Source organism: Bubalus bubalis, chromosome 5 (genome assembly GCF_019923935.1).
Source record: "Bubalus bubalis isolate 160015118507 breed Murrah chromosome 5, NDDB_SH_1, whole genome shotgun sequence".
NCBI lineage: Eukaryota > Metazoa > Chordata > Mammalia > Artiodactyla > Bovidae > Bubalus > Bubalus bubalis.
Genome location: NC_059161.1, coordinates 41,802,817 through 41,822,358, shown reverse-complemented (window position 1 = coordinate 41,822,358; position 19,542 = coordinate 41,802,817). Strand labels below are relative to the sequence as shown.

The window sequence follows — 19,542 nt, the reverse complement described above, 5'->3', positions numbered from 1 at the left end:
AAGTTCCTAATATATAGCACAGGCATTTATATTCACTATCCTCTGATAAACCATAATGAAAAAGAAAATAAAAAGAATGTGTATATGTGTAAAACTGAGTCACTTTGTACAGCAGAGATTGGCAGAGTATTGTAAATAAACTATGCATCAATAAAAAAAAATCCTAGGTGATTTTCAGTTCAGTCAGTTCAGTTGCTCAGTTGTGTCCAACTCTTTGCAACCCAAAGGACTGCAGCACGCCAGGCTACCCTGTCCATCACCAACTCCCTGAGCTTGCTCACCCTCATGTCCATTGAGTTGATGATGCCATCCAACCATCTCATCTTCTGTTGACACCTTCTCCTCCTGCCTTCAATCTTTCCCAGCATCAGAGTCTTTTCAAATAAGTCAGCTCTTTGCATCAGGGGGCCAAAGTATTGGAGTTTCAGCTTCAGCATCAGTTCTTCCAGTGAATATTCAGGACCGATTTCCTTTAGGATGGACAGATTGGTTCTCCTTGCAGTCCAAGGGACTCTCAAGAGTCTTCTCCAAAAGGGAACCCTCTTACACTGTTAGTGGGAATGCAAACTAGTACAGCCACTATGGAGAACAGTGTGGAGATTCCTTAAAAAACTGGAAATAGAACTGCCCTATGATCCAGCAATCCCACTGCTGGGCATACACACTGAGGAAACCAGAATTGAAAGAGACACGTGTACCCCAGTGTTCATCGCAGCACTGTTTATAATAGCCAGGACATGGAAGCAACCTAGATGTCCATCAGCAGATGAAAGGATAAGAAAGCTGTGGTACATATACACAATGGAGTATTACTCAGCCATTAAAAAGAATACACTTGAATCAGTTCTAATGAGGTGGATGAAACTGGAGCCTATTATACAGAGTGAAGTAAGCCAGAAAGAAAAACACCAATACAGTATACTAATGCATATATATGGAATTTAGAAAGACGGTAACAATAACCCTGTATACGAGACAGCAAAAGAGACACTGATGTATAGAACAGTCTTTTGGACTCTGTGGGAGAAGGAGAGGGTGGGATGATTTGGGAGAATGGCATTGAAATATGTATAATATCATATGTGGAATGAGTCGCCAGTCCAGGTTCGATGCACGATACTGGATGCTTGGGGCTGGTGCACTGGGACGACCCAGAGGGATGGTATGGGGAGGGAGGAGGGAGGAGGGTTCAGGATGGGGAACACATGTATACCTGTGGCGGATTCATTTCGATATTTGGCAAAACCAATACAATAGTGTCAAGTTAAAAAAAAAAAAAAAAAAGAGTCTTCTCCAACACCACAGTTTAAGAGCATCAATTCTTTGGCGATGAGCTTTCTTTATAGTCCAACTCTTACATCCATACATGACTACTGAAAAAACCATAGCTTTGACTAGATGGACCTTTGTTGGCAAAGTAATGTCTCTGCTTTTTAATAGGCTGTCTAGGTGGTCATAGCTTTTCTTCCAAAGAATAAGCGTCTTTTAATTTCATGGTTGCAGTCATCATCTGCAGTGATTTTGGAGCCCAAGAAAATAAAGTCTGACACTGTTTCCATTGTTTCCCCATCTATTTGCCATGAAGTGATGGGACCAGATGCCATGGCCTTAGGTTTCTGAACGTTGAGCTTTAAGCCAACTTTTTCACTCTCCTCTTTCACTTTCATCAAGAGGCTCTTTAATTCTTCACTTTCTGCCATATGATGTCATCTGCATATCTGAGGTTATTGATATTTTCCCTGAAGTCTTGATTCCAGATTGTGCTTCATCCAGCCCAGCATTTCTCATGATGTACTCTGCATGTAAGTTAAATAAACAGGGTGACAATATACAGCCTTGATGTACTCCTTTCATAATTTGGAACCAGTCTGTTGTTTCATGTCTAGTTCTGACTGTTGCTTTTTGACCTGCATTCAGATTTCTCAAGAGGCAGATCAGGTGGTCCGGTATTCCCATCTCTTTAAGAATTTTCCAGTTTGTTGTGATCCACATAGTCAAAGGCTTTGGCATAGTCAATAAAACAGAAGTAAATGTTTTTCTGGAACTCTCTTGCTTTTTCGATGATCCAACGGATGTTGGCAGTTTGATCTCTGGTTCCTCTGCCTTTTCTTTTTTTTTTTTTTTTTGAGTTTAAATGCGTTTTATTTTTAGACAACCTACATGACACGTTTTCTCAAAAACAATGCCTCCGCTCCAAATAAATCAACGTTCAAAACAAATGAAGAGCTCGAGATGACATCAGTCCCATCTGTCTAAGTCCTGGTGTTGTGTGGATGAAAAGCAGTGGCCAGCCAGTTATGACGACAGGTGATTGATCCAAAGTAACTGCCAACTTTGTTAACATTTTTCCATCTCTAAACCATCCTTAAAGAAAATCATATATGGGGTTACACCATCCTCACGGTAGTCCAGCAGAGCAACCATGCCATCTGGATTCATGTTTTCACCAATAAAGAACTGATAGTTTTTGAAATTAGCAAGGATGTGCTTGATTTGTTCTGCAGCCCCTGTCATAAAAGGTTTTACTCTTTCTGGTCTCTGTTCTTCAAGTTTCCCTTTGATTGACTTCATGTAATCTTTGATGTACTTCTTGTAGGCTTCTTTTGTGAAGCTGGTTTCCTGCAAGTGATGGTTCATGACAATATCGACACCAGTGATTACTGTGCTTTCGGTACCTTCGCCCTCGGGGCCTTCAGCGGAGGCATTTCCACCAATGAGCGAGTCATCGATGTTACCCTCTGTCCTACTGACCATCTTCCCCTCCACCTCCAGACACAGCCCGTCCGCGACCTCCCGGATCTTATAGATGTCGGAGAACATCTCGTCATGGCTAATGAGGTCCCGGTAGATGATCATGATGGCGACTGGAGGGAGGCGACAGCGGCGCTGGCTTAGCAGGAGCCCGGAGCTCAGAGCGAGCGCAGTGCGGCCAGAGCGGCGCTCGGGGGGAGGGGGGAGCGGGCGGAAAAAAAAGCTCTGCCTTTTCTAAATCCAGCTTGAATATCTGAAAGTTCATAGTTCATATACTGTTGAAGCTTGGCTTGGAGAATTTTGAGTATTACTTTGCTAGTGTGTGAGATGAGTGCAATTGTGTGATAGTTTGAGCATTCTTTGGCATTGCCTTTCTTTGGAATTGGAATGAAAGTTGACCTTTTCCAGTCCTTTGGCCACTGCTGAGTTTTCCAAATTTGCTGGCATATTGAGTGCAACACTTTTAACAGCATCATCTTTCAGGTTTTGAAATAACTCAACTGGAATTCCATCACCTCCACTAGCTTTGTTCATAGTGATGCTTCTTAAGACCCACTTGACTTTACATCCAGGATGTCTGGTTCTAGGTAAGTGATCAAGCCATAGTGGTTATCTGGGTCATGAAGATCTTTTTTGTATAGTTCTTCTGTGTATTCTTGCCGCCTCTTCTTAATATCTTTTGCTTCTGTTAGGTCTACCATTTCTGTCCTTTATCAAGCCTATCTTTGCATGAAATGTCCCCTTGGTATCTCTGATTTTCTTGAAGAGATCTCTAGTCTTTCCTATTCTATTGTTTTCCTCTATTTCTTTGCCTTGATCACTAAGGAAGGCTTTCTTATCTCTCCTTGCTATTCTTTGGAACTCTGCATTCAAACGAGTATATCTTTCCTTTTCTCCTTTCATTTCCTTTTTCATATCTTTCACTTCTCTTCTCTTCTCAGCTATTTGTAAGGCCTCCTCAGACAACCATTTTGCCTTTTTAAATTTCTTTTTCTTGGGGATGCTTTTGATCACTGCCTCCTGTACAATGTCACGAACCTCTGTCCATAGTTCTTCAGGCACTCTATCAGATCTAATCCCTTGAATCTATTTGTGACTTCCACTGTATAATCCTAAGGGATTTGATTTAGTCATACCTGAATAGTCTAGTGATTTCCCCTACTTTCTTCAATTTAAGTCTGAATTTGGCAATAAGGAGTTCATGATCTGAGCCACATTCAGCTCCTGGTCTTCTTTTTGCTGACTATATAGAGCTTCTCCATCTTTGGCTGCAAGGAATATAATCAATCTGAGTGCGGTTTTGACCATCTGGCGATGTCCATGTGTAGAGTTTTCTCTTGTGTTGCTGGAAGAGGGTATTTGCTATGACCAGTGCATTCTCTTGGCAAAACTCTATTAGCCTTTGCCCTGCTTCATTTTGTACTGCAAAGCCAAATTTCCCTGTTACTCCAGGTATCTCTTGATTTCCTACTTTTGCATTCCAGTCCCCTATGATGAAAAGGACATCTTTTTTGGGTGTTAGTTCTAGAAGGTCTTGTTGGTCTTTGTAGAACTGTTCAACTTCAGCTTCTTCGGCATTACTGGTCAGGGCATAGACTTGGATTACTGTGATATTGAATGGTTTGCCTTGGAAATGAACAGAGATCATTGTTGTTTTTGAGATTGCATCCCAGTACTGCATTTTGGACTCTTGTTGACTATGATGGTTACTCCATTTCTTCTAAGGGATTCTTGCCCACAGTAGTAGATATAATGGTCATCTGAGTTAAATGCACTCATTCCAGTCCATTTTAGTTCACTGATTCCTAGAATGTTGATGTTCACTCTTGCCATCTCCTGTTTGACCACTTCCAATTTGCCTTGATTCATGGACCTAACATTCCAGGTTCCTGTGCAATATTGCTCTTTACAGCATTGGACTGTATTTCCATCACCATTCACATCCACAACTGGGTGTGTTTGCTTTGGCTCCATCTCTTCACTCTTTCTGGAGTTATTTTTCCACTGATCTCCCATAGCATATTGCGCACCTACTGACCTGGGGAGTTCATCTTTCAGTGTCCTGTCTTTTTGCCTTTTCATACTTTAATGGGTGAATATCAAGCATGTGTCCAATGGGTTCCAATAAAAGTCCTAGGGGTTCTTACACCTCTCTTTGCAAAACTCACCTCTTTTCTGGAGTTTCCCTACTAATCACCCCCCCCCCCCTTCCCTTCTACCTTGATTAACTTAGTTTTTCCTTCTTTTCCTTTCTTTCTATTAATACTTCTCTCCCACCCTCCCTTCCTCCTTTCTTTGTTTTCTTTCTTTCTAAAATATACACATATGTTATCACCTATTCTGTTATCTCAGTCATAGAGTGAGAAGCAGAAATCCTTCAGCTATGAATGAAGCTGACATAAACAAAAGGCAAAAACTTACTCTTACATAATACCAGAGTCAAAGGGAAACCAGAAGCATTAAAAGAAATTCAGAAGCTCTTCCTCATATTGTGAGCTCTTGGAAAGCAGAAACTGTCTTTTTTACCTTTGTGGCCCTAGTACCTTGCACAGTGGCTGGTACACAGTAGGTGCTCAATAAATGAGTATTAAACTTAATTGAAAAAATCTAAAAGGGCATGTGCTTCCTTAAGTGTTTTTGTCTGGAGAAGAACTCTGAATTTTGAAAATTAAATGATGACATATACACAGAAATAGAAAAATGGTTAAGAGTAAGGAACTGAGGGACAGGTAGACCTGGGCTCAAATTCCTTTTTTTTTTAAAACCAATAACTGCATGACCTTCACTAAATCACTTCTCTGAGCCTGTTTTTTAACCTGTAAAACATATGTGCACACATGTATACACACACACTGGTTTCAGATGGTTAGTAAGACAATTGAATGGGATAACAAAGTAAAAGCCTTAGCACAATGCCTGGCACTGAGTAATTACTCAGTGTTGTTTCACTGAACATGTTATTTCTGAACATGATATCTACTTACTATAACAAAACTTTTGCAAGGTCAGATCAATGGTATAGGTCTCAAACTCATGAAATCTGAGAAATCCTCAACTGAGAGAGGAACTGAGGTGGAACAATTGGATGAGAAACTTGTCAGCAGAGTGTACTTGCCTCTTAAACTGAGTTCCTTGCTGAAGCTATAACCGGAAGACAAGAGAAAGCTGACTTTGGAGCTGTGGATTCTGTGCACCACAAAATGATTAGAGCAAAATGCAGTGTTGGCTGGTGGCCTTGTGCTTGTTATCTCAGAAGTGCAGCCCTTGTGTACCTCTATCTGATTCATTTTCAGCAATGTGCTTTTTTGTGTGCATGGGGTGGAAAGAGGAGGGATGACAGAAGGACACTGAAGGACTGATGGGGCAGAATATTTGAGGACAGAACCAAATAGAGTTGGATTTCTAGTGCTTTTTACCTCACTAATTGCCAGGAACCTGGATGAACCAGAGCCTTGGTTTATTCAGCTTTTATGCAGCTCAACGGACTGTTAACAATATGTGTCTGAGTCATGGGGGGTCAAGTGACTGCAGCTTCTCTGATGAGTCATTGTCTTGCTTCCACTAATGTTGATGGCCAGGGCTGACTTATTTACTGAGAGCAAGTTACAGCTGTCTGCAGGTACAGGCTTCTGTGCTCCAGACCTCACCAGCAGAACCAGCAGGCTCCATTTGGGAGTGTTTGCACTCCTGGACGGAGAAGGCAATGGCACCCTACTCCAGCACTCTTGCCTGGAAAATTCCATGGACAGAGGAGCCTGGTGGGCTGCAGTCCATGGGGTCACCAAGAGTCGGACACCACTGAGCGACTTCCCTTTCACTTTTCACTTTCCTGCATTGGAGAAGGAAATGGCAACCCACTCCAGTGTTCTTGCCTGGAGAATCCCAGGGAGGGGGAGCCTGGTGGGCTGCTGTCTCTGGGGTCGCACAGAGTCGGACACGACTGAAGCGACTTAGCAGCAGCAGCAGCAGCACTCCTGGAAGGTCCTGATGTGGAACAGGTGGCCTATGTGATGTGATAATGCCCTTCGCTTTGATTTGATATTGTTGTGAGCAAGCATTTAGACTGGGAACCCAAAGGATTGAGCAAGAGATAGAAAGTGTGACTAGTACTAATTACATTGCTCAGGATCCTAGCAAGGAAGATGGCACATTCATACTGGGCAGTTGAGGAGCACTTAAAAGAAAGATTATTTACAAGGTGTGGCCTGGGTTGAGGGAAACAGCAAGGATGGTGTGGGGTCTCTTGGAAAGCAAAAGTGAGGAGCCATCATCAGGTTGAAGAACCAGAGAGAGGGAGTGGTTACTGGAGTTGGGAGGGAGGGGAAATATGGAGAGGGCCACCTAAGAGGAGCTGTTGTCGTCATTTAAGGGTCACAGTTGATTTCTGGTAACAATAGAAAAGGAATAAGAGAAACAAATACCCAACCTTACCCTCCTTCTGCTCTCTCTCCTTAGATCCTTCCACTGGCCAACTTTAACTGGAAGCCAGTGAGCAAGAGGGTATTTGAGGTAGGTCAGCCTCCTGGGAAAGGGAGCAGGTGGAGAAAGGGGAGAGAGGATCTGGAAGGGCAAACAAAATAGTACAACCTCCTAGCTAGAAATACTGGTTTCTTCTCTGGCTCTTGGTTTTGTTCATCAGTAAAATGGGGAAATCGCACAACCTACTCTGTTATGAGAATGAAATGAGATAATGTAGGTAAAAAGTTTTGAAAAGCCCCAAATGGTTTTGTAAAGTTTGCCTACGAAGTTGTTGAATAGCTGTTATGTTTCAAGGAAGAAAATGTAGTGACCAGAGTAATTTCCTTACTTCCAAGTTGGTTTACCAGCCCTTAATTTTTTTTTTTTTTCATTTTATGTGGGAGAACAGTTGGTTAACAATGTTGTGTTAGCTTCTGGTATACAGGAAAGTGATTCAGTTATACATACACATATATCAATTCTTTTTCAAATTCTTTTCCCATTTAGGTTATTACAGAATATTGAGCAGAGTTCATTGTGGCATACAGTAAGTCCTTGTTGGTTTTCTGTTTTAAATGTAGCAGTATGTACATGTCAATCCAAAACTCCCAATCTATTCCATCTCTCCCCCAAATCCTTCCCCATAGGTAACCATAAGTTTGTTCTCTAAGTCTGTGAGTCCATTTTGTAGATGAATTCATTTGTATATTTTTTTGATTCTGCATATAAGTGATACCATATGATATTGTCTTCCTCTTCACTTTGTATAATAGCACAGGGCTTCCCTGGTGGCTCAGATGGTAAAGAATCTGCCTGCAATGCAGGAGAACCAGGTTTGATTACTGGGAAGATCCCTTGGAGAAGTAAACCCACTCCAGTATTCTTGCCTGGAGAATTCCATAGACAGGGAAGCCTGGCGGGGTACAGACCATGGGGCCACAAAGAGTTGAATATGACTGAGCTACTAACACAGCCAAACACAGCATAATCTCTAGGACCATCAGTGTTGCTGCAAATGGCATTGTTTCATTCTTTTTAATGGCACCAGCCCCTCTTGAGACTCTATTAAATTTATATCCCACACCTGATGCTGAACATGGGCATGAAGATGGGTGGGCTATAAAAAAAAAAGGTGATGACAGATACAAGGCATAGCCACTTATCCCTCAAAAGCCTGTACTATAGTTAGAAAGATATGAAGGTGCCTGTGCATGTACTCTTTTATCTATATATGGAGTGCATAGAAAGAGATGATGATATCCATGTCTATCATGTGAATACATACACACACACAAAATAATGCAGTCACATATACAAAATGAAGCAGTACAGTTAGAGATGACTAGAGCTGGTTAGGGACAGTCAGAATAGGGGTCCAGAAGAATGGAGTTTGAGTTGGAATCTAGATCCTGAGGTGCCAGCCTTTGACCTGTCCAGGTTGTTGACTTGTTCTCCTTCCATGTTTAGAAATAGATCTTTTCAAAAAGAGAATGAAATATTTGCGTTCTTTTGACTTGTCTCTTTTGTTTCTTTTATGTCCAGTGCCAGGCATGGTATTCTGAAGGTCCTCAAGAAATGTTTATTAATTGAATCAGTAAAGAAATATCTGGTATTTGTGCCATTTTATTAAGTAAGAGAATACATATGATTACAGCACTCTCTTCAGCACTGGGCTCTGAGAGTTCTTCCAAGGGTGTTTCAAAAACCACTGTATGCAAAAGAGGAGCCACAGTGAGTGAGGTTAGCATATGCTTTTGATAAGTGATTTGCATAAGATTAGTGTGTGCATAGACTGCAATCTTAAAAAATTTCCAGACAGAAAATGATTGCTCTCTGGAAGATGTTTAGTTTATTAAGAGCCTTATGACATGTCAGACATGTTTCGTCTATTCTTCATTTCTGGGACTCAGTAGAAAGAGATGAGTAAAGGCAGTGATAGTCTTCTCAAATAGTTGTCATGTTATTGAAAAATTTAAAGGCAGTGTTTAGGCCTCATGCACTTGTCCTGTTTATGTTACTAGTCAAGAATTCAGGATGTAGGAATGAGAAGGAATGTTAAAGTAACGTTGTCCAAACTTGTCTGTGCAAATATCAGTGGAAATGATACTGATGTGGAACTGCTCAGAAACACTGCAATGAATGCACAAAGCATTGGCACTGAGCTCTTGGGGACACAACCTGGACACTCTGGAGCCATGCCGAGGCTTCTTGGGCTTGGAGATGAGTCTGTAGCTGGTAGGAGCTCTTGAAACAGGCTGAAGGTTGCGGAATAAAAGCACAGCCTGCACTTCCTGTTATCTCCCTGAAAAAGAAAAAGGAGAACATCACCCACTCACAAGCCTGGGGGTCATAGAGGATGTTTGTTTCAACCCCAGTGCTCCCCCAGGCTCAGGGCTGAGGGTGTGGGGGTCACCAGGGGGCCTCTGGTGACGAGAGAATGATTTGTGCCACAGCTCCACCTAACATACGAGATTGCCAAATCCTGATGAAGGACCACAAGTGACTGGGGCGTGGGTGGGGGTGTGGGTGTGGGTGTGTGGGGGTGTGTGGGTGTGTGTGTATGCCTAAGTGGGCTCTGCCTGTTTAATTTTTTCCATTTATTTTTGTTACATATAAAATAGAATTAACCATTTTATTTATTTTTTAAATTGGAGAATAATTGCTTTACAATGTTGTACTGGTTTCTGCTGTACAGTGCAAATCAGCCATAATTTTATATATATATATATATATATATATATATATATATATATATATATATATATAAATCTCTCCCCTCCCTCACACTCTTCCCCATCCCACCCCTGTAAATCATCAGAGTGCTGGGCTGGGCTGCCTGTGTTATACAGCAACTTCCTACTAGCTATCTATTTTACACATGGTGGTATTTAATTCAGTGGCATTTAGTACATTCACAATGTTGTATAACCATCACCATAATCTAGTTCTAAGACATTTCATCATCCTAAAAAGCACTCCACACCCATTAAGCCTGCATTCCCCATTTCCTGCTCTTCTCAGTCTCTGGTAACTGCCAGTCTGGGTTTAGTCTCTGGATTTATCTATTCTGGATATTTTATATAAATGGAACCTACAATACGTAGCATTTTATGTCTGGCTTCTTTTTCACTTAGCATAAAGTTTTCAAGGGTCATCCCTGATGCGGCATATATCAGTACCTCATTCATTTTTATGGCTAAATAATGTGTTTATCCATTCATCAGCTGATGGAAATTTGGATTGTTTCCACCTTTGGCTATTGTGAATAATGCTGCTATGGAATTTGTATACCAGGCATTTTTGAATACCTATTTTCAGTTTTGGAGGGCTATATACCTAGGAGTGGAATTGCTTACTGGGTAACATGATAATTCAGTGTTTAGCTTATTAAGGAAAATAACAAACTGTTTTCCATAGCAATAGCACCATTTTATATTCTCATCAGCAATGTAGGAGGATTCTGGTTTCTCCACATCTTCACCAAGACTTATTTCCCATTAAAATTTTTGGCCATCTTAGTGCGTTATTTTGATTTGCATTTCTGTAGTGACTGAGCATCTTTTCATTCTCTGTTAGATTTTAACTCAACAGAAATATTCTAGAGCTGTACATTTCTGCTCTTGGGTGGATCTGTACTATAATTTACATGGTAAATTCTCTCATATGGATTTGCTTGGCTCTCTTTAAGTCATAGTGGAGTAGGCTACTATTTGCAAATAGATCCTAATAAAAACTCCTGGATGGTGGTGTGGATATGGAAATAGATGAAGAAATATTTCAGAAGCAATATTTATTAAAACTATGCTATTATGAGTTTCCCTGGTGGCTCAGTGGTAAAGAATCCCCTTGCCAATGCAGCAGACGTGGGTTCCATCTTTGGATCGGGAAGATCCCCTGGAAAAGGAAATGGTATTCTCTAGTATTCTTGCCTGGGAAATCCCATGGACAGAGGAACCTGGTGGGCTTCAATCCATGCAGTCACAAAGAGTCAAACAGGACTTAGTGACTAAACAACAACAAATGCAATTAATAGAACATTGAATTTTTTGGCTCTGAAGTTTTATTTGAAATCTACTCCAGGAAAACAAATGAGACGGATAGCAAATTTCCCACTTCATGGGGTTGAATGTCTCTTAAAATGGGGCAATTGAAACTCACGAGTTTCCATCTTGCCATTGTTGCTGAGTGACCTCTGACATTTGACAGTACTTCTGACTTGTATTCTATATTAAGACAACCTTCTGTGCTTAATATAGAATTTCCCATTGGCTTTAGTGTGGGGGATAAGGATGAGTTCCTATAAGTATTGATAGGTCCCTTGAGAAATTTCAAGAAGAAACACACAAGTGAACTCATTGTGAGTTGTAAGGATCTTCCCATGGAAGCCATCCATTTCCATACATCTGGCTTGGACTGGATTTCTCCTTCATTAGGGCCATTCCTTCTTTTTATGCCAACTTCTTGAGGCAAATGGGTAGGGTAATATGTATCCAATTAGGGAAAGAGGAAATTTAGCATCCCCGGAATAGTTTCATATCTAGTTTCATATCATTCCCAGAATAGTTTCACAGCTAGGTTTGGTAGCTACAAAAATAGACCTACATTAAAACAATGTCGAAAATGATATGAAAATAGAAACCATATTGTGTGCTAGTTTTTTTTTTTGATAAGTAGGTTAGAATTCTTAGATTTAGAAGAGATTAAAAAAGCTAAATAATATAGCACTGAGCTCCTCACTTGATTTGGTATTGGACCAGGTATTAAGGTCATGTCTCCAATCAGACCCTGATTAAGTTTATCTTGATTGTAATTTTTTCTTATGGCTAGAGCTCAACTTCTTATCCATAACATTTATCTTTTCCTCCAAAAATTGGGAATATTCTGAAATGTTTTTGAGAGCCAAGACTGAATTTTTAAAAGAATTTGTTATTTATTTTTTAAAATTTTGGCTGCACTGGGTCTTTGTTGCTGCCTTCAGGCTTTTTCTAACTGTTGGCAAGCAGGGGCTACTCTCTAGCCTGCAGAGTGCAGGCTTCTCATTGCGGTGATTCTCTTGTGGAGCACAGGCTCTAGGGCTCACAGACTTCATTAGTTGCAGCATGTGGGTTCAGCAGTTCCAGCTCTTGGGTCCCAGAGCATGTAGGGTTCAGTAGTTGTGGCTTAGTTGCCCCACGGCATGTGGGATCTTCCCAGATCAGGGATCAACTGATACAGGATCAACCCTGCATTGGCAGGTGGATTCTTACAACTGTATCACCAGGTCCAAGACTGGATCTTCATACAAATAGCATTTCAGTCTCACTCTCAAGAAGAATGATCTTCTTCTCATTTTGTCACCTGAACTCAGCTTTCTCGAAGTTAATCACCTAATCAGTAGGGGACATCTTGTAGGCTGAACATGCCTGCTTGAATGGAAATCGTAAGAATAATTGTTTTTTTCCTGGAGGCCAGATATGTCAAAATGATTATCTTAGTCAGGAGAGGAAATCAGATAAGGAGAACTGATGGTGTCCAGGTCATGAGACGTTTCCTAAAATCTGTTGTCATTTCTCTGCTATCTTCTGTCTCCTGTTAGCAACATATAAGGTCATTTTGCCAGAAAAATAAATCAGGTCAATAAATAGTCATTGCATGAATCTGCATTAGATGCTTAGATGATGATTTTCTGTGGATGAGTTACAAGGTCTTTCCAGATATGATCATTATCTATAGCAGAACTAGAGACTTCATTTCCATTTCTTTGCAGTTCCCTGCTTCTGTGTTTTTATAAGTGAATCTTACCATTCCTCTGAGTTCTCAAGTGCAATCTGCAATTGCACTGATTTTGAGTTGTTGTATCTGGTCTTAAGTATTCTGAGACTGGGTCCTGTCTTTTCAATTTTATATTGGAGCATAGTTGATTAACAGTGTGGTGTTAGTTTCAGGTGTACAGTGAAGTAATTCAGTTATACATTATCTATTCTTTTTCAAATTCTTTTCCCATTTAGATTATTATAGAATATTGAGCAGAGTTCCCTGTGATATACAATAGGTCCTTGTTGGTTATCTATTGATATTTTAAATATAGTAGTGTGTAGACGTCAATCGAGACTGTGACATATTAAAAATATATAGTGAGATTTCATTCCTGCTTCTCATTTGGATATTATTTGTTCAACAGAAATGTTGTCTTCTTGTAGGATTGCAGAGAAATACAGGATACACTGTTTTGTTTTATAGTTTACCTTAGACTGGCAACTCTACTTACTGGGCACTTAGCTGGATTATACTTCCCAGTGTTCCTTACACTTGGGGCTGGCCACGGGACTGAATCCTACCAGGGGAATGTTTGTAGAAAGTGGTGTGCCTCTAGGACTGACCCATAAAAACCTCCCGTGTATACTTCTGCATGTTTTTTCCTTTTTGTAATTGGCCAGAATGGGGAAAATTTCTAGGGTGACTTTGGAAACCACATATTGAATTTAGTGGGGCTACTATTAGACTGACTGCACAAAGGAAGACCACCCCATAACTTACTCACTTTTCTATACTTTGTGAGCAAAGACTACATTTTTATTGTAATTGGATTATTATGTAGTTTGGAAATCTATCATATTTGGAACATAAATAGTTTACTTGACCAATAAATATATGCAGGGGGTTAAGTGATTTTATTGGCAACTTAATTGCTAGAGAAAGAGAGAACTTAGTATGGAATAGCTAATTTAAGATGGGAATTATTTGTGTCTTCCAAAAGTAAAAGTTGTAAAAGTGTGCCAATGGGTTCTTGCTATGTAATCACTGACTCTGATTAAACTTGGTGGCTTAAGACAACAACAATCATTTTATTGTCTCAGGTTCTGTGGGTGAGGAATTTGGGAAAGGCCTGGATGATCAGGATGTTATATATACTGAAGTTCTATTCAGTTAGTATTTAATGTGGAAACTCATCTTGTGGAAGCCATGATTTGTGCTGTGGAGGGAAGTCAGAAAAGTAGATGGCATGATTCTGAACATCAGGAAGCTTACAATACTATCAGACTTGCACACACAGATAGGTATAAAATAATATAGAACTCCTAGTTAAGGTGTTAAAGTCATCCATTCAACAAGTACTTAAATATATACTATGCTCAAGGAATGATGCTAAGGCTAAAACTCTAGTACTTTGGCCACCTCATGCAAAGAGTTGACTCATTGGAAAAGACTCTGATGCTGGGAGGGATTGGGGGCAGGAGGAGAAGGGGACGACAGAGGATGAGATGGCTGGATGGCATCACTGACTCGATGGACGTGAGTCTGAGTGAACTCTGGGAGTTGGTGATGGACAGGGAGGCCTGGCGTGCTGCGATTCCTGGGGTTGCAAAGAGTCGGACATGACTGAGCAACTGAACTGAACTGAACTGATGGTCCAAGCACTCTACTAGAACTGGATATATAACTGTGAACAAGATAGACACAGTCCTTTCTTCATGTAGCTTACTTTTAGCTGTGTGTGTCTGTGTGCAACAGATAACAAAGAACTTAGAGTTAATTGTATAGGATATTAGAAGATAAAAATGTGATGGAGAAAAACAAAAGAGGAAAGGAAAGTAGAAATTGTGTGTGAGTCAGTACAATCTTAAGTGCAATCATCAGGTAAAGTAATATTTGAACACAGATGTAGAAGTGAGTGGATGAGCCTGTGACCATTTGAACTGAATGTTTCAAGCAGAGGGAAGAGCAAGTGAAAAGGTCCACATGCAGGAATGTGTTGGGTGTTTTCAAGGAGCATCAGGAAACTCTGTCACTGTAGTAACAAAGCCAGTAAAGGGGAGAGTTGGAAATAAAGGCAGAGGGGAAGCAGGATGGGCGGGGGGATCAGAAGTGAAGGGCCTTGTAGGTCTTTCAGGCTGAGTAAGATGGGAAGCCAGTTGAGAGCTTTTTGAGTAAGTGGGGCATGATGGGGTCTTTGTTTAGAAGGATCAGTTTGGCTGCTACATTGGGAATGGTTAGTAGGAGGGTCAGGATAGAAGTAGGGAGGCCATACAGGAAGCTGTTATAATAATCTAGGTGCTAGATGGTGGTGGCTTAGATTAGGGTGTAATAGCAAAGATGGTGAGAAGTAGTCATTTTCTAGATCTGTTTTGAAGGTACAGCCAATAGGATGTCTTGATGGACTGAATACGGGGTGTGAGAGAAAGCCAGAATTCAAGAATGACCTTATTTTTTTTTTTTTTTGCTTATTCATGTGGAAGGAGGGAGTTTCCACCAACTGAAATAGGTAAGAAAAAAATAATTATATGCTGATGGAATGATCCAATAGAGAAATTAATCATGCAGTAAAGAAAAGAGAATCGTTGTGACTGAATTGAGAGTAGAATCTAGCGTATATGTGGAGCTCCTGTCTTAGGATTTTCGGTAGGCCATCTATAAAAAACTAGGGAAGGCAGAATGTATGGCCAAAAAATAGGATATAAGTCCTCATTTGAGAATGAGGGTGGGGAAGAGATGGAGGTCAGAGGAGCCTGGCAGGCTATAGTCCATGGGGTCACAGAGGAGCCTGGCAGGCTACAGTCCATGGGGTCGCAAGAGTTGGACATGACTTAGTGACTAAACCACCACCAAGGATAAAGGAGAAAATATGAAATTGGCATCTAGATGCATGAGAGTGAATTGGCTATTGAAAGGCTGTAGTATTGCCAGGTCTATTTGAGGTTCAGCAATATTAACATAAAGTGGTTCCTTATCAACATGATGGTATGTTTGTGTGCTTTTCCTAGCCATTTTTCAGCTTCTTGGGTTCAGGCACAGAGTGGCAGGAGAGTTGGGTTTTCCCAGGGCTGAGTTTTGTTAAGTGTGATAAATTGAGAGAGAAACAAGAGAGTGGAGGATATAAGTAAGAGAGTGTTTATAATGACAAATCATGGCATTTAAACACGATAATCGAAACAAAGACATGATGGGGGTGAGGAACAGTGAACAGATGGTAGAATTAATTGACTGTAGGTCCTAGTGGGGCTGATGGATTATTGCAGGTGGGCACTATAGATTCTATAGAATAGAGAGTGACCTGGAAAGAGAAGTGGATGGAGGTCTGAGTGTGGGATGTTTGAATCTGAGATTATGGTAATTGTAGATGTGGCAATGACAAGGGGAGATGGACTGAGATCAGGTAGAGGACAAAATAATTTGAGGAGAGAGCAAAAGCAAAGAGGACAGCATTGAAAGTATCAACAGCATGGAATTGGAATCACTAAGAATTAAGACATGCATGTTGTTAGAGTGGCAGTTGTCTTGAAACATGAGAGAAAACGACCAAGAAGTGGGTAGATGTCTACAAAAGGGAGGGGAGGTGATAACAGACCAAGATTCAAAGATTCAAAGCTGGAAAATTTTAGGGAAAGGGAAAGACAATGATTTAGAAATAACACATGTATACCTGTGGCGGATTCATTTTGATATTTGGCAAAACTAATACAGTTATGTAAAGTTTAAAAAAAAAAAAAAAGAAATAGCAATGAGGAGCATGGACTATACATACTTTACTTTTAGTCCTAAGAATTTAGGTCACTTGAAGGAGACTACCACTAGAGACTACTCTAGTAATCTGTAGACAGTGTCCTCAGGGCAGAATAAGGTTTCTGTTAGTAACTTTGGAGAAAAGTTGAAAGTGAAAGAGAACTTACTGCTAATAGAGTACGGGGTGCAGAAGGCACAGTGGAGGGATTTCAGGAGCAGGGGGAGATGGAGGTAGAAGAGCTGAGCAGACTTACGAAAATAATATAGGTTCCATATTTAACATAACGATTATCAGTGATAAAGCTCTTTGTCTTATTTGCTTCTGACTATTTCTATGAACTGGGCTCTGCCTGCAGCAGGTAGTAGATGTTCTAGTTCTCTCCTGTCTCAAATGGATCTAATTTTTGAACAGGGAGAAGAAGCAGATAATACAAGAGCCCTCAGCCAACAAGACTAGACTTAATTGTCCCTCAATTCTCTAACCAATTGCCCTAAAAGAGACTTCTCTGATTTTCTTCTTCTGTTTGGATCAAGACATCTGGATAGGACAGAAAAATCTTTGAAGAGCCCACCTCAATTGCATGAAAGACTTGGCAATGGGAAACTTTTCCCATCTATGGCCATGTTTAATCCCTTTGGATTGTGAGAGAAATGGTGTCAGTGGATGGAGGGCCACCACCAACACTATAGCCAGATCCTTCTCCAGTGAGCCACTGCTGAAGACTGATTTTAAAAAGAAAAATAAGGAAGAAAGAAAAAATTTTATTAGGATAGATGATAAATGCCTCATCTGAAACATATGCACGCTCATTCACAGAAAACACAATTGTTTTCTTGCTGCTTCCATGGCCTCCTTGGTGGAGCTGTCATTTTGCAGATGTCAATGGCCTGAAGAGTCCCAGTGTGTGTGTGTATGTGTGACAAATTCCTGTCCTGCAGCAGAATATAAGTAGAGCATGCCCTAATAGAATCAGAGGCATTGCACACTGAGGTTGGGATTAGTCTTCCCAGTTGAAATTTTTCAGAATATATTTCTTCAGCAATAAGGTATTTTCTGAAATTTTCACCAATAGAAATAAATAAATTACATAAACGGGGTCCAAAATGCTTATTACTTTTTATGTGATTTCTTTTCTTTCTATTCTCTTAGCACATAGCAGGCAGCATTTATACTCCTAAAATTTATGTGAGAATGAAAGGAAAACAGAAAATTTTCTTCTAGCTCCTCTAAAAGAAGATTTTGAAGGTCATATAGGGAAGCACAGAGAAGATTTTATCAGAATGACTGGTGCATGGAATAGTGATGTGGTGGTAAAATCAAGAGCGTACTGTTTTAATTTTGTTTTTCCAGGTTCAGCTCTGAGACCTCAAAGTATTTACTTCTCACAATGAATTGTTCTTTGAAAGCATGGATACAGGACTAATTCTTAGATCTCCAAATATTTTTTGAAGACAAGTGAGGATGCTAGCTGGAGGAGGGTCTGCAGGCTGAGAGAAACAGGGTTGAGTGGAATTCCTTCTTGAATGGTCATTACAAAAACTATAAAAGAAGCCTCCACAGAGAGTGGGAATTTCTGAAGATCTTTGGTTTCAGAGATACCGTGTTACTTTGCTTAGTTTTGACTGAGACTCTGAAAATTCTCAGTCTCACACAAAAATATCCTTGTGTCATTGGCTATCTTGATTCTACTTTAAGCCTTTTTCAGCTCTACATGGAGAGCAACAAAAGCTGTAAAGCAATTAAACTTAGTTGTAATTTCTACATCAAGGTCAATCTTGGCCCATTTTTGCAGTCAAACTTGCTGCTTCCTGGATGTTCTTATCTATTTGTGAAAACTCACCTTGGTTTCCATTACTTCATCATGCTTGATCTCTAGTAAAATGTTACTTTCCCCTACACTTCCCATTTGGTTATTTCTGGGCTCTTCCTAAGAGTGAACTCTTCCACAATTCTTATTTACCAGATGAAAGGATCCTGAAATTGAGACCCATGAATTAGTAAGATTCTTGAAGGTATTTTCTCATATAGATTTTTTTTTACATAAGTCATTTAAAAATTAGTTAATGAAAAGCCTTTTGGTAATTAATAAAATATATATATAATCCCTGTGTAGGTTTGGATAATTACAAGTAAAACATCTAATAGTTATTTGGTACTATGCAGTTTATAGACTATCTTAATGTTCATAATTTATTTGATTTCATAGAACAATAGTTCTATGAATTTAAAGGAATGGATATTAATATACCCATTTTACACATGAAATTAAGGGCAAGGAGGGTGGATAACATAGCTAGTAGGAACTTGAATCCCCATATGCTGACTTAAGTTTGTGGCAATTGAAATAATTTATGTAAAGATAAAAGCTGTTCTTGTTCACAAACAGTACTTTGCTGCATATTTTTTCAAATTTATTTTAAAATTTTTGATGCAATTTTAAAGGGTACACTCTGTTTACAGTTATTGCAAAATATTGGCTATATTCTCTGTGTTGCACATCCTTGTAGCCTATCTTATACCCAATAGCTTATGCCACCCACTCTCCTACCCCCTCTTATTGCCCCTGCCACCCTCCCCACTGGTAACGACTAGTTTGTTCTCTAGATCTGAGTCTGCTTCCTTTTTGTTCACTAGTTTGTTGTATTTTTAGATTCTACATATAAGTTTACCATGCATTTTTCAATATCAATATTAGGTTGGCAAATTCAGACACTAAATTTTCCCTGTTTCAAGCTTTTCACATGGGGATCCAGGTATGGCCCCCCTGAAGCAAATGCAGGAAGGATCTCCGGTAGTTCTTAGCTGTGTGCCACTGGCCAAACCACCTGAGCTCTCTAGGTTCTCTGTTTCCT

The 19,542-nt window shown here is 40.1% G+C and overlaps 1 protein-coding gene and 1 long non-coding RNA gene across 2 annotated transcripts; one reads left to right on the top strand and one right to left on the bottom strand.

The window, feature by feature from the left end:
* Window positions 1-2,253: 2,253 nt before the first annotated feature.
* On the bottom strand, window positions 2,254-2,984 carry LOC123465794 (translationally-controlled tumor protein). The gene has a single exon (XM_045165727.1). The coding sequence runs from the start codon at window positions 2,854-2,856 to the stop codon at window positions 2,338-2,340; it is 519 nt and encodes a 172-aa protein (XP_045021662.1). The 5' UTR covers window positions 2,857-2,984; the 3' UTR covers window positions 2,254-2,337.
* A 5,123-nt stretch (window positions 2,985-8,107) lies between these two features.
* LOC123465795 lies at window positions 8,108-19,026 on the top strand. The gene is made up of 2 exons (XR_006641092.1): window positions 8,108-8,949; window positions 17,102-19,026. It is a non-coding gene; the product is annotated as an uncharacterized LOC123465795 (long non-coding RNA).
* Window positions 19,027-19,542: the final 516 nt, after the last annotated feature.

Bases quoted from the DNA above. Each gene is read 5' to 3' on its own strand.
- LOC123465794 (XM_045165727.1), bottom strand. From the start codon at position 2,856: ATGATCATCTACCGGGACCTCATTAGCCATGACGAGATGTTCTCCGAC.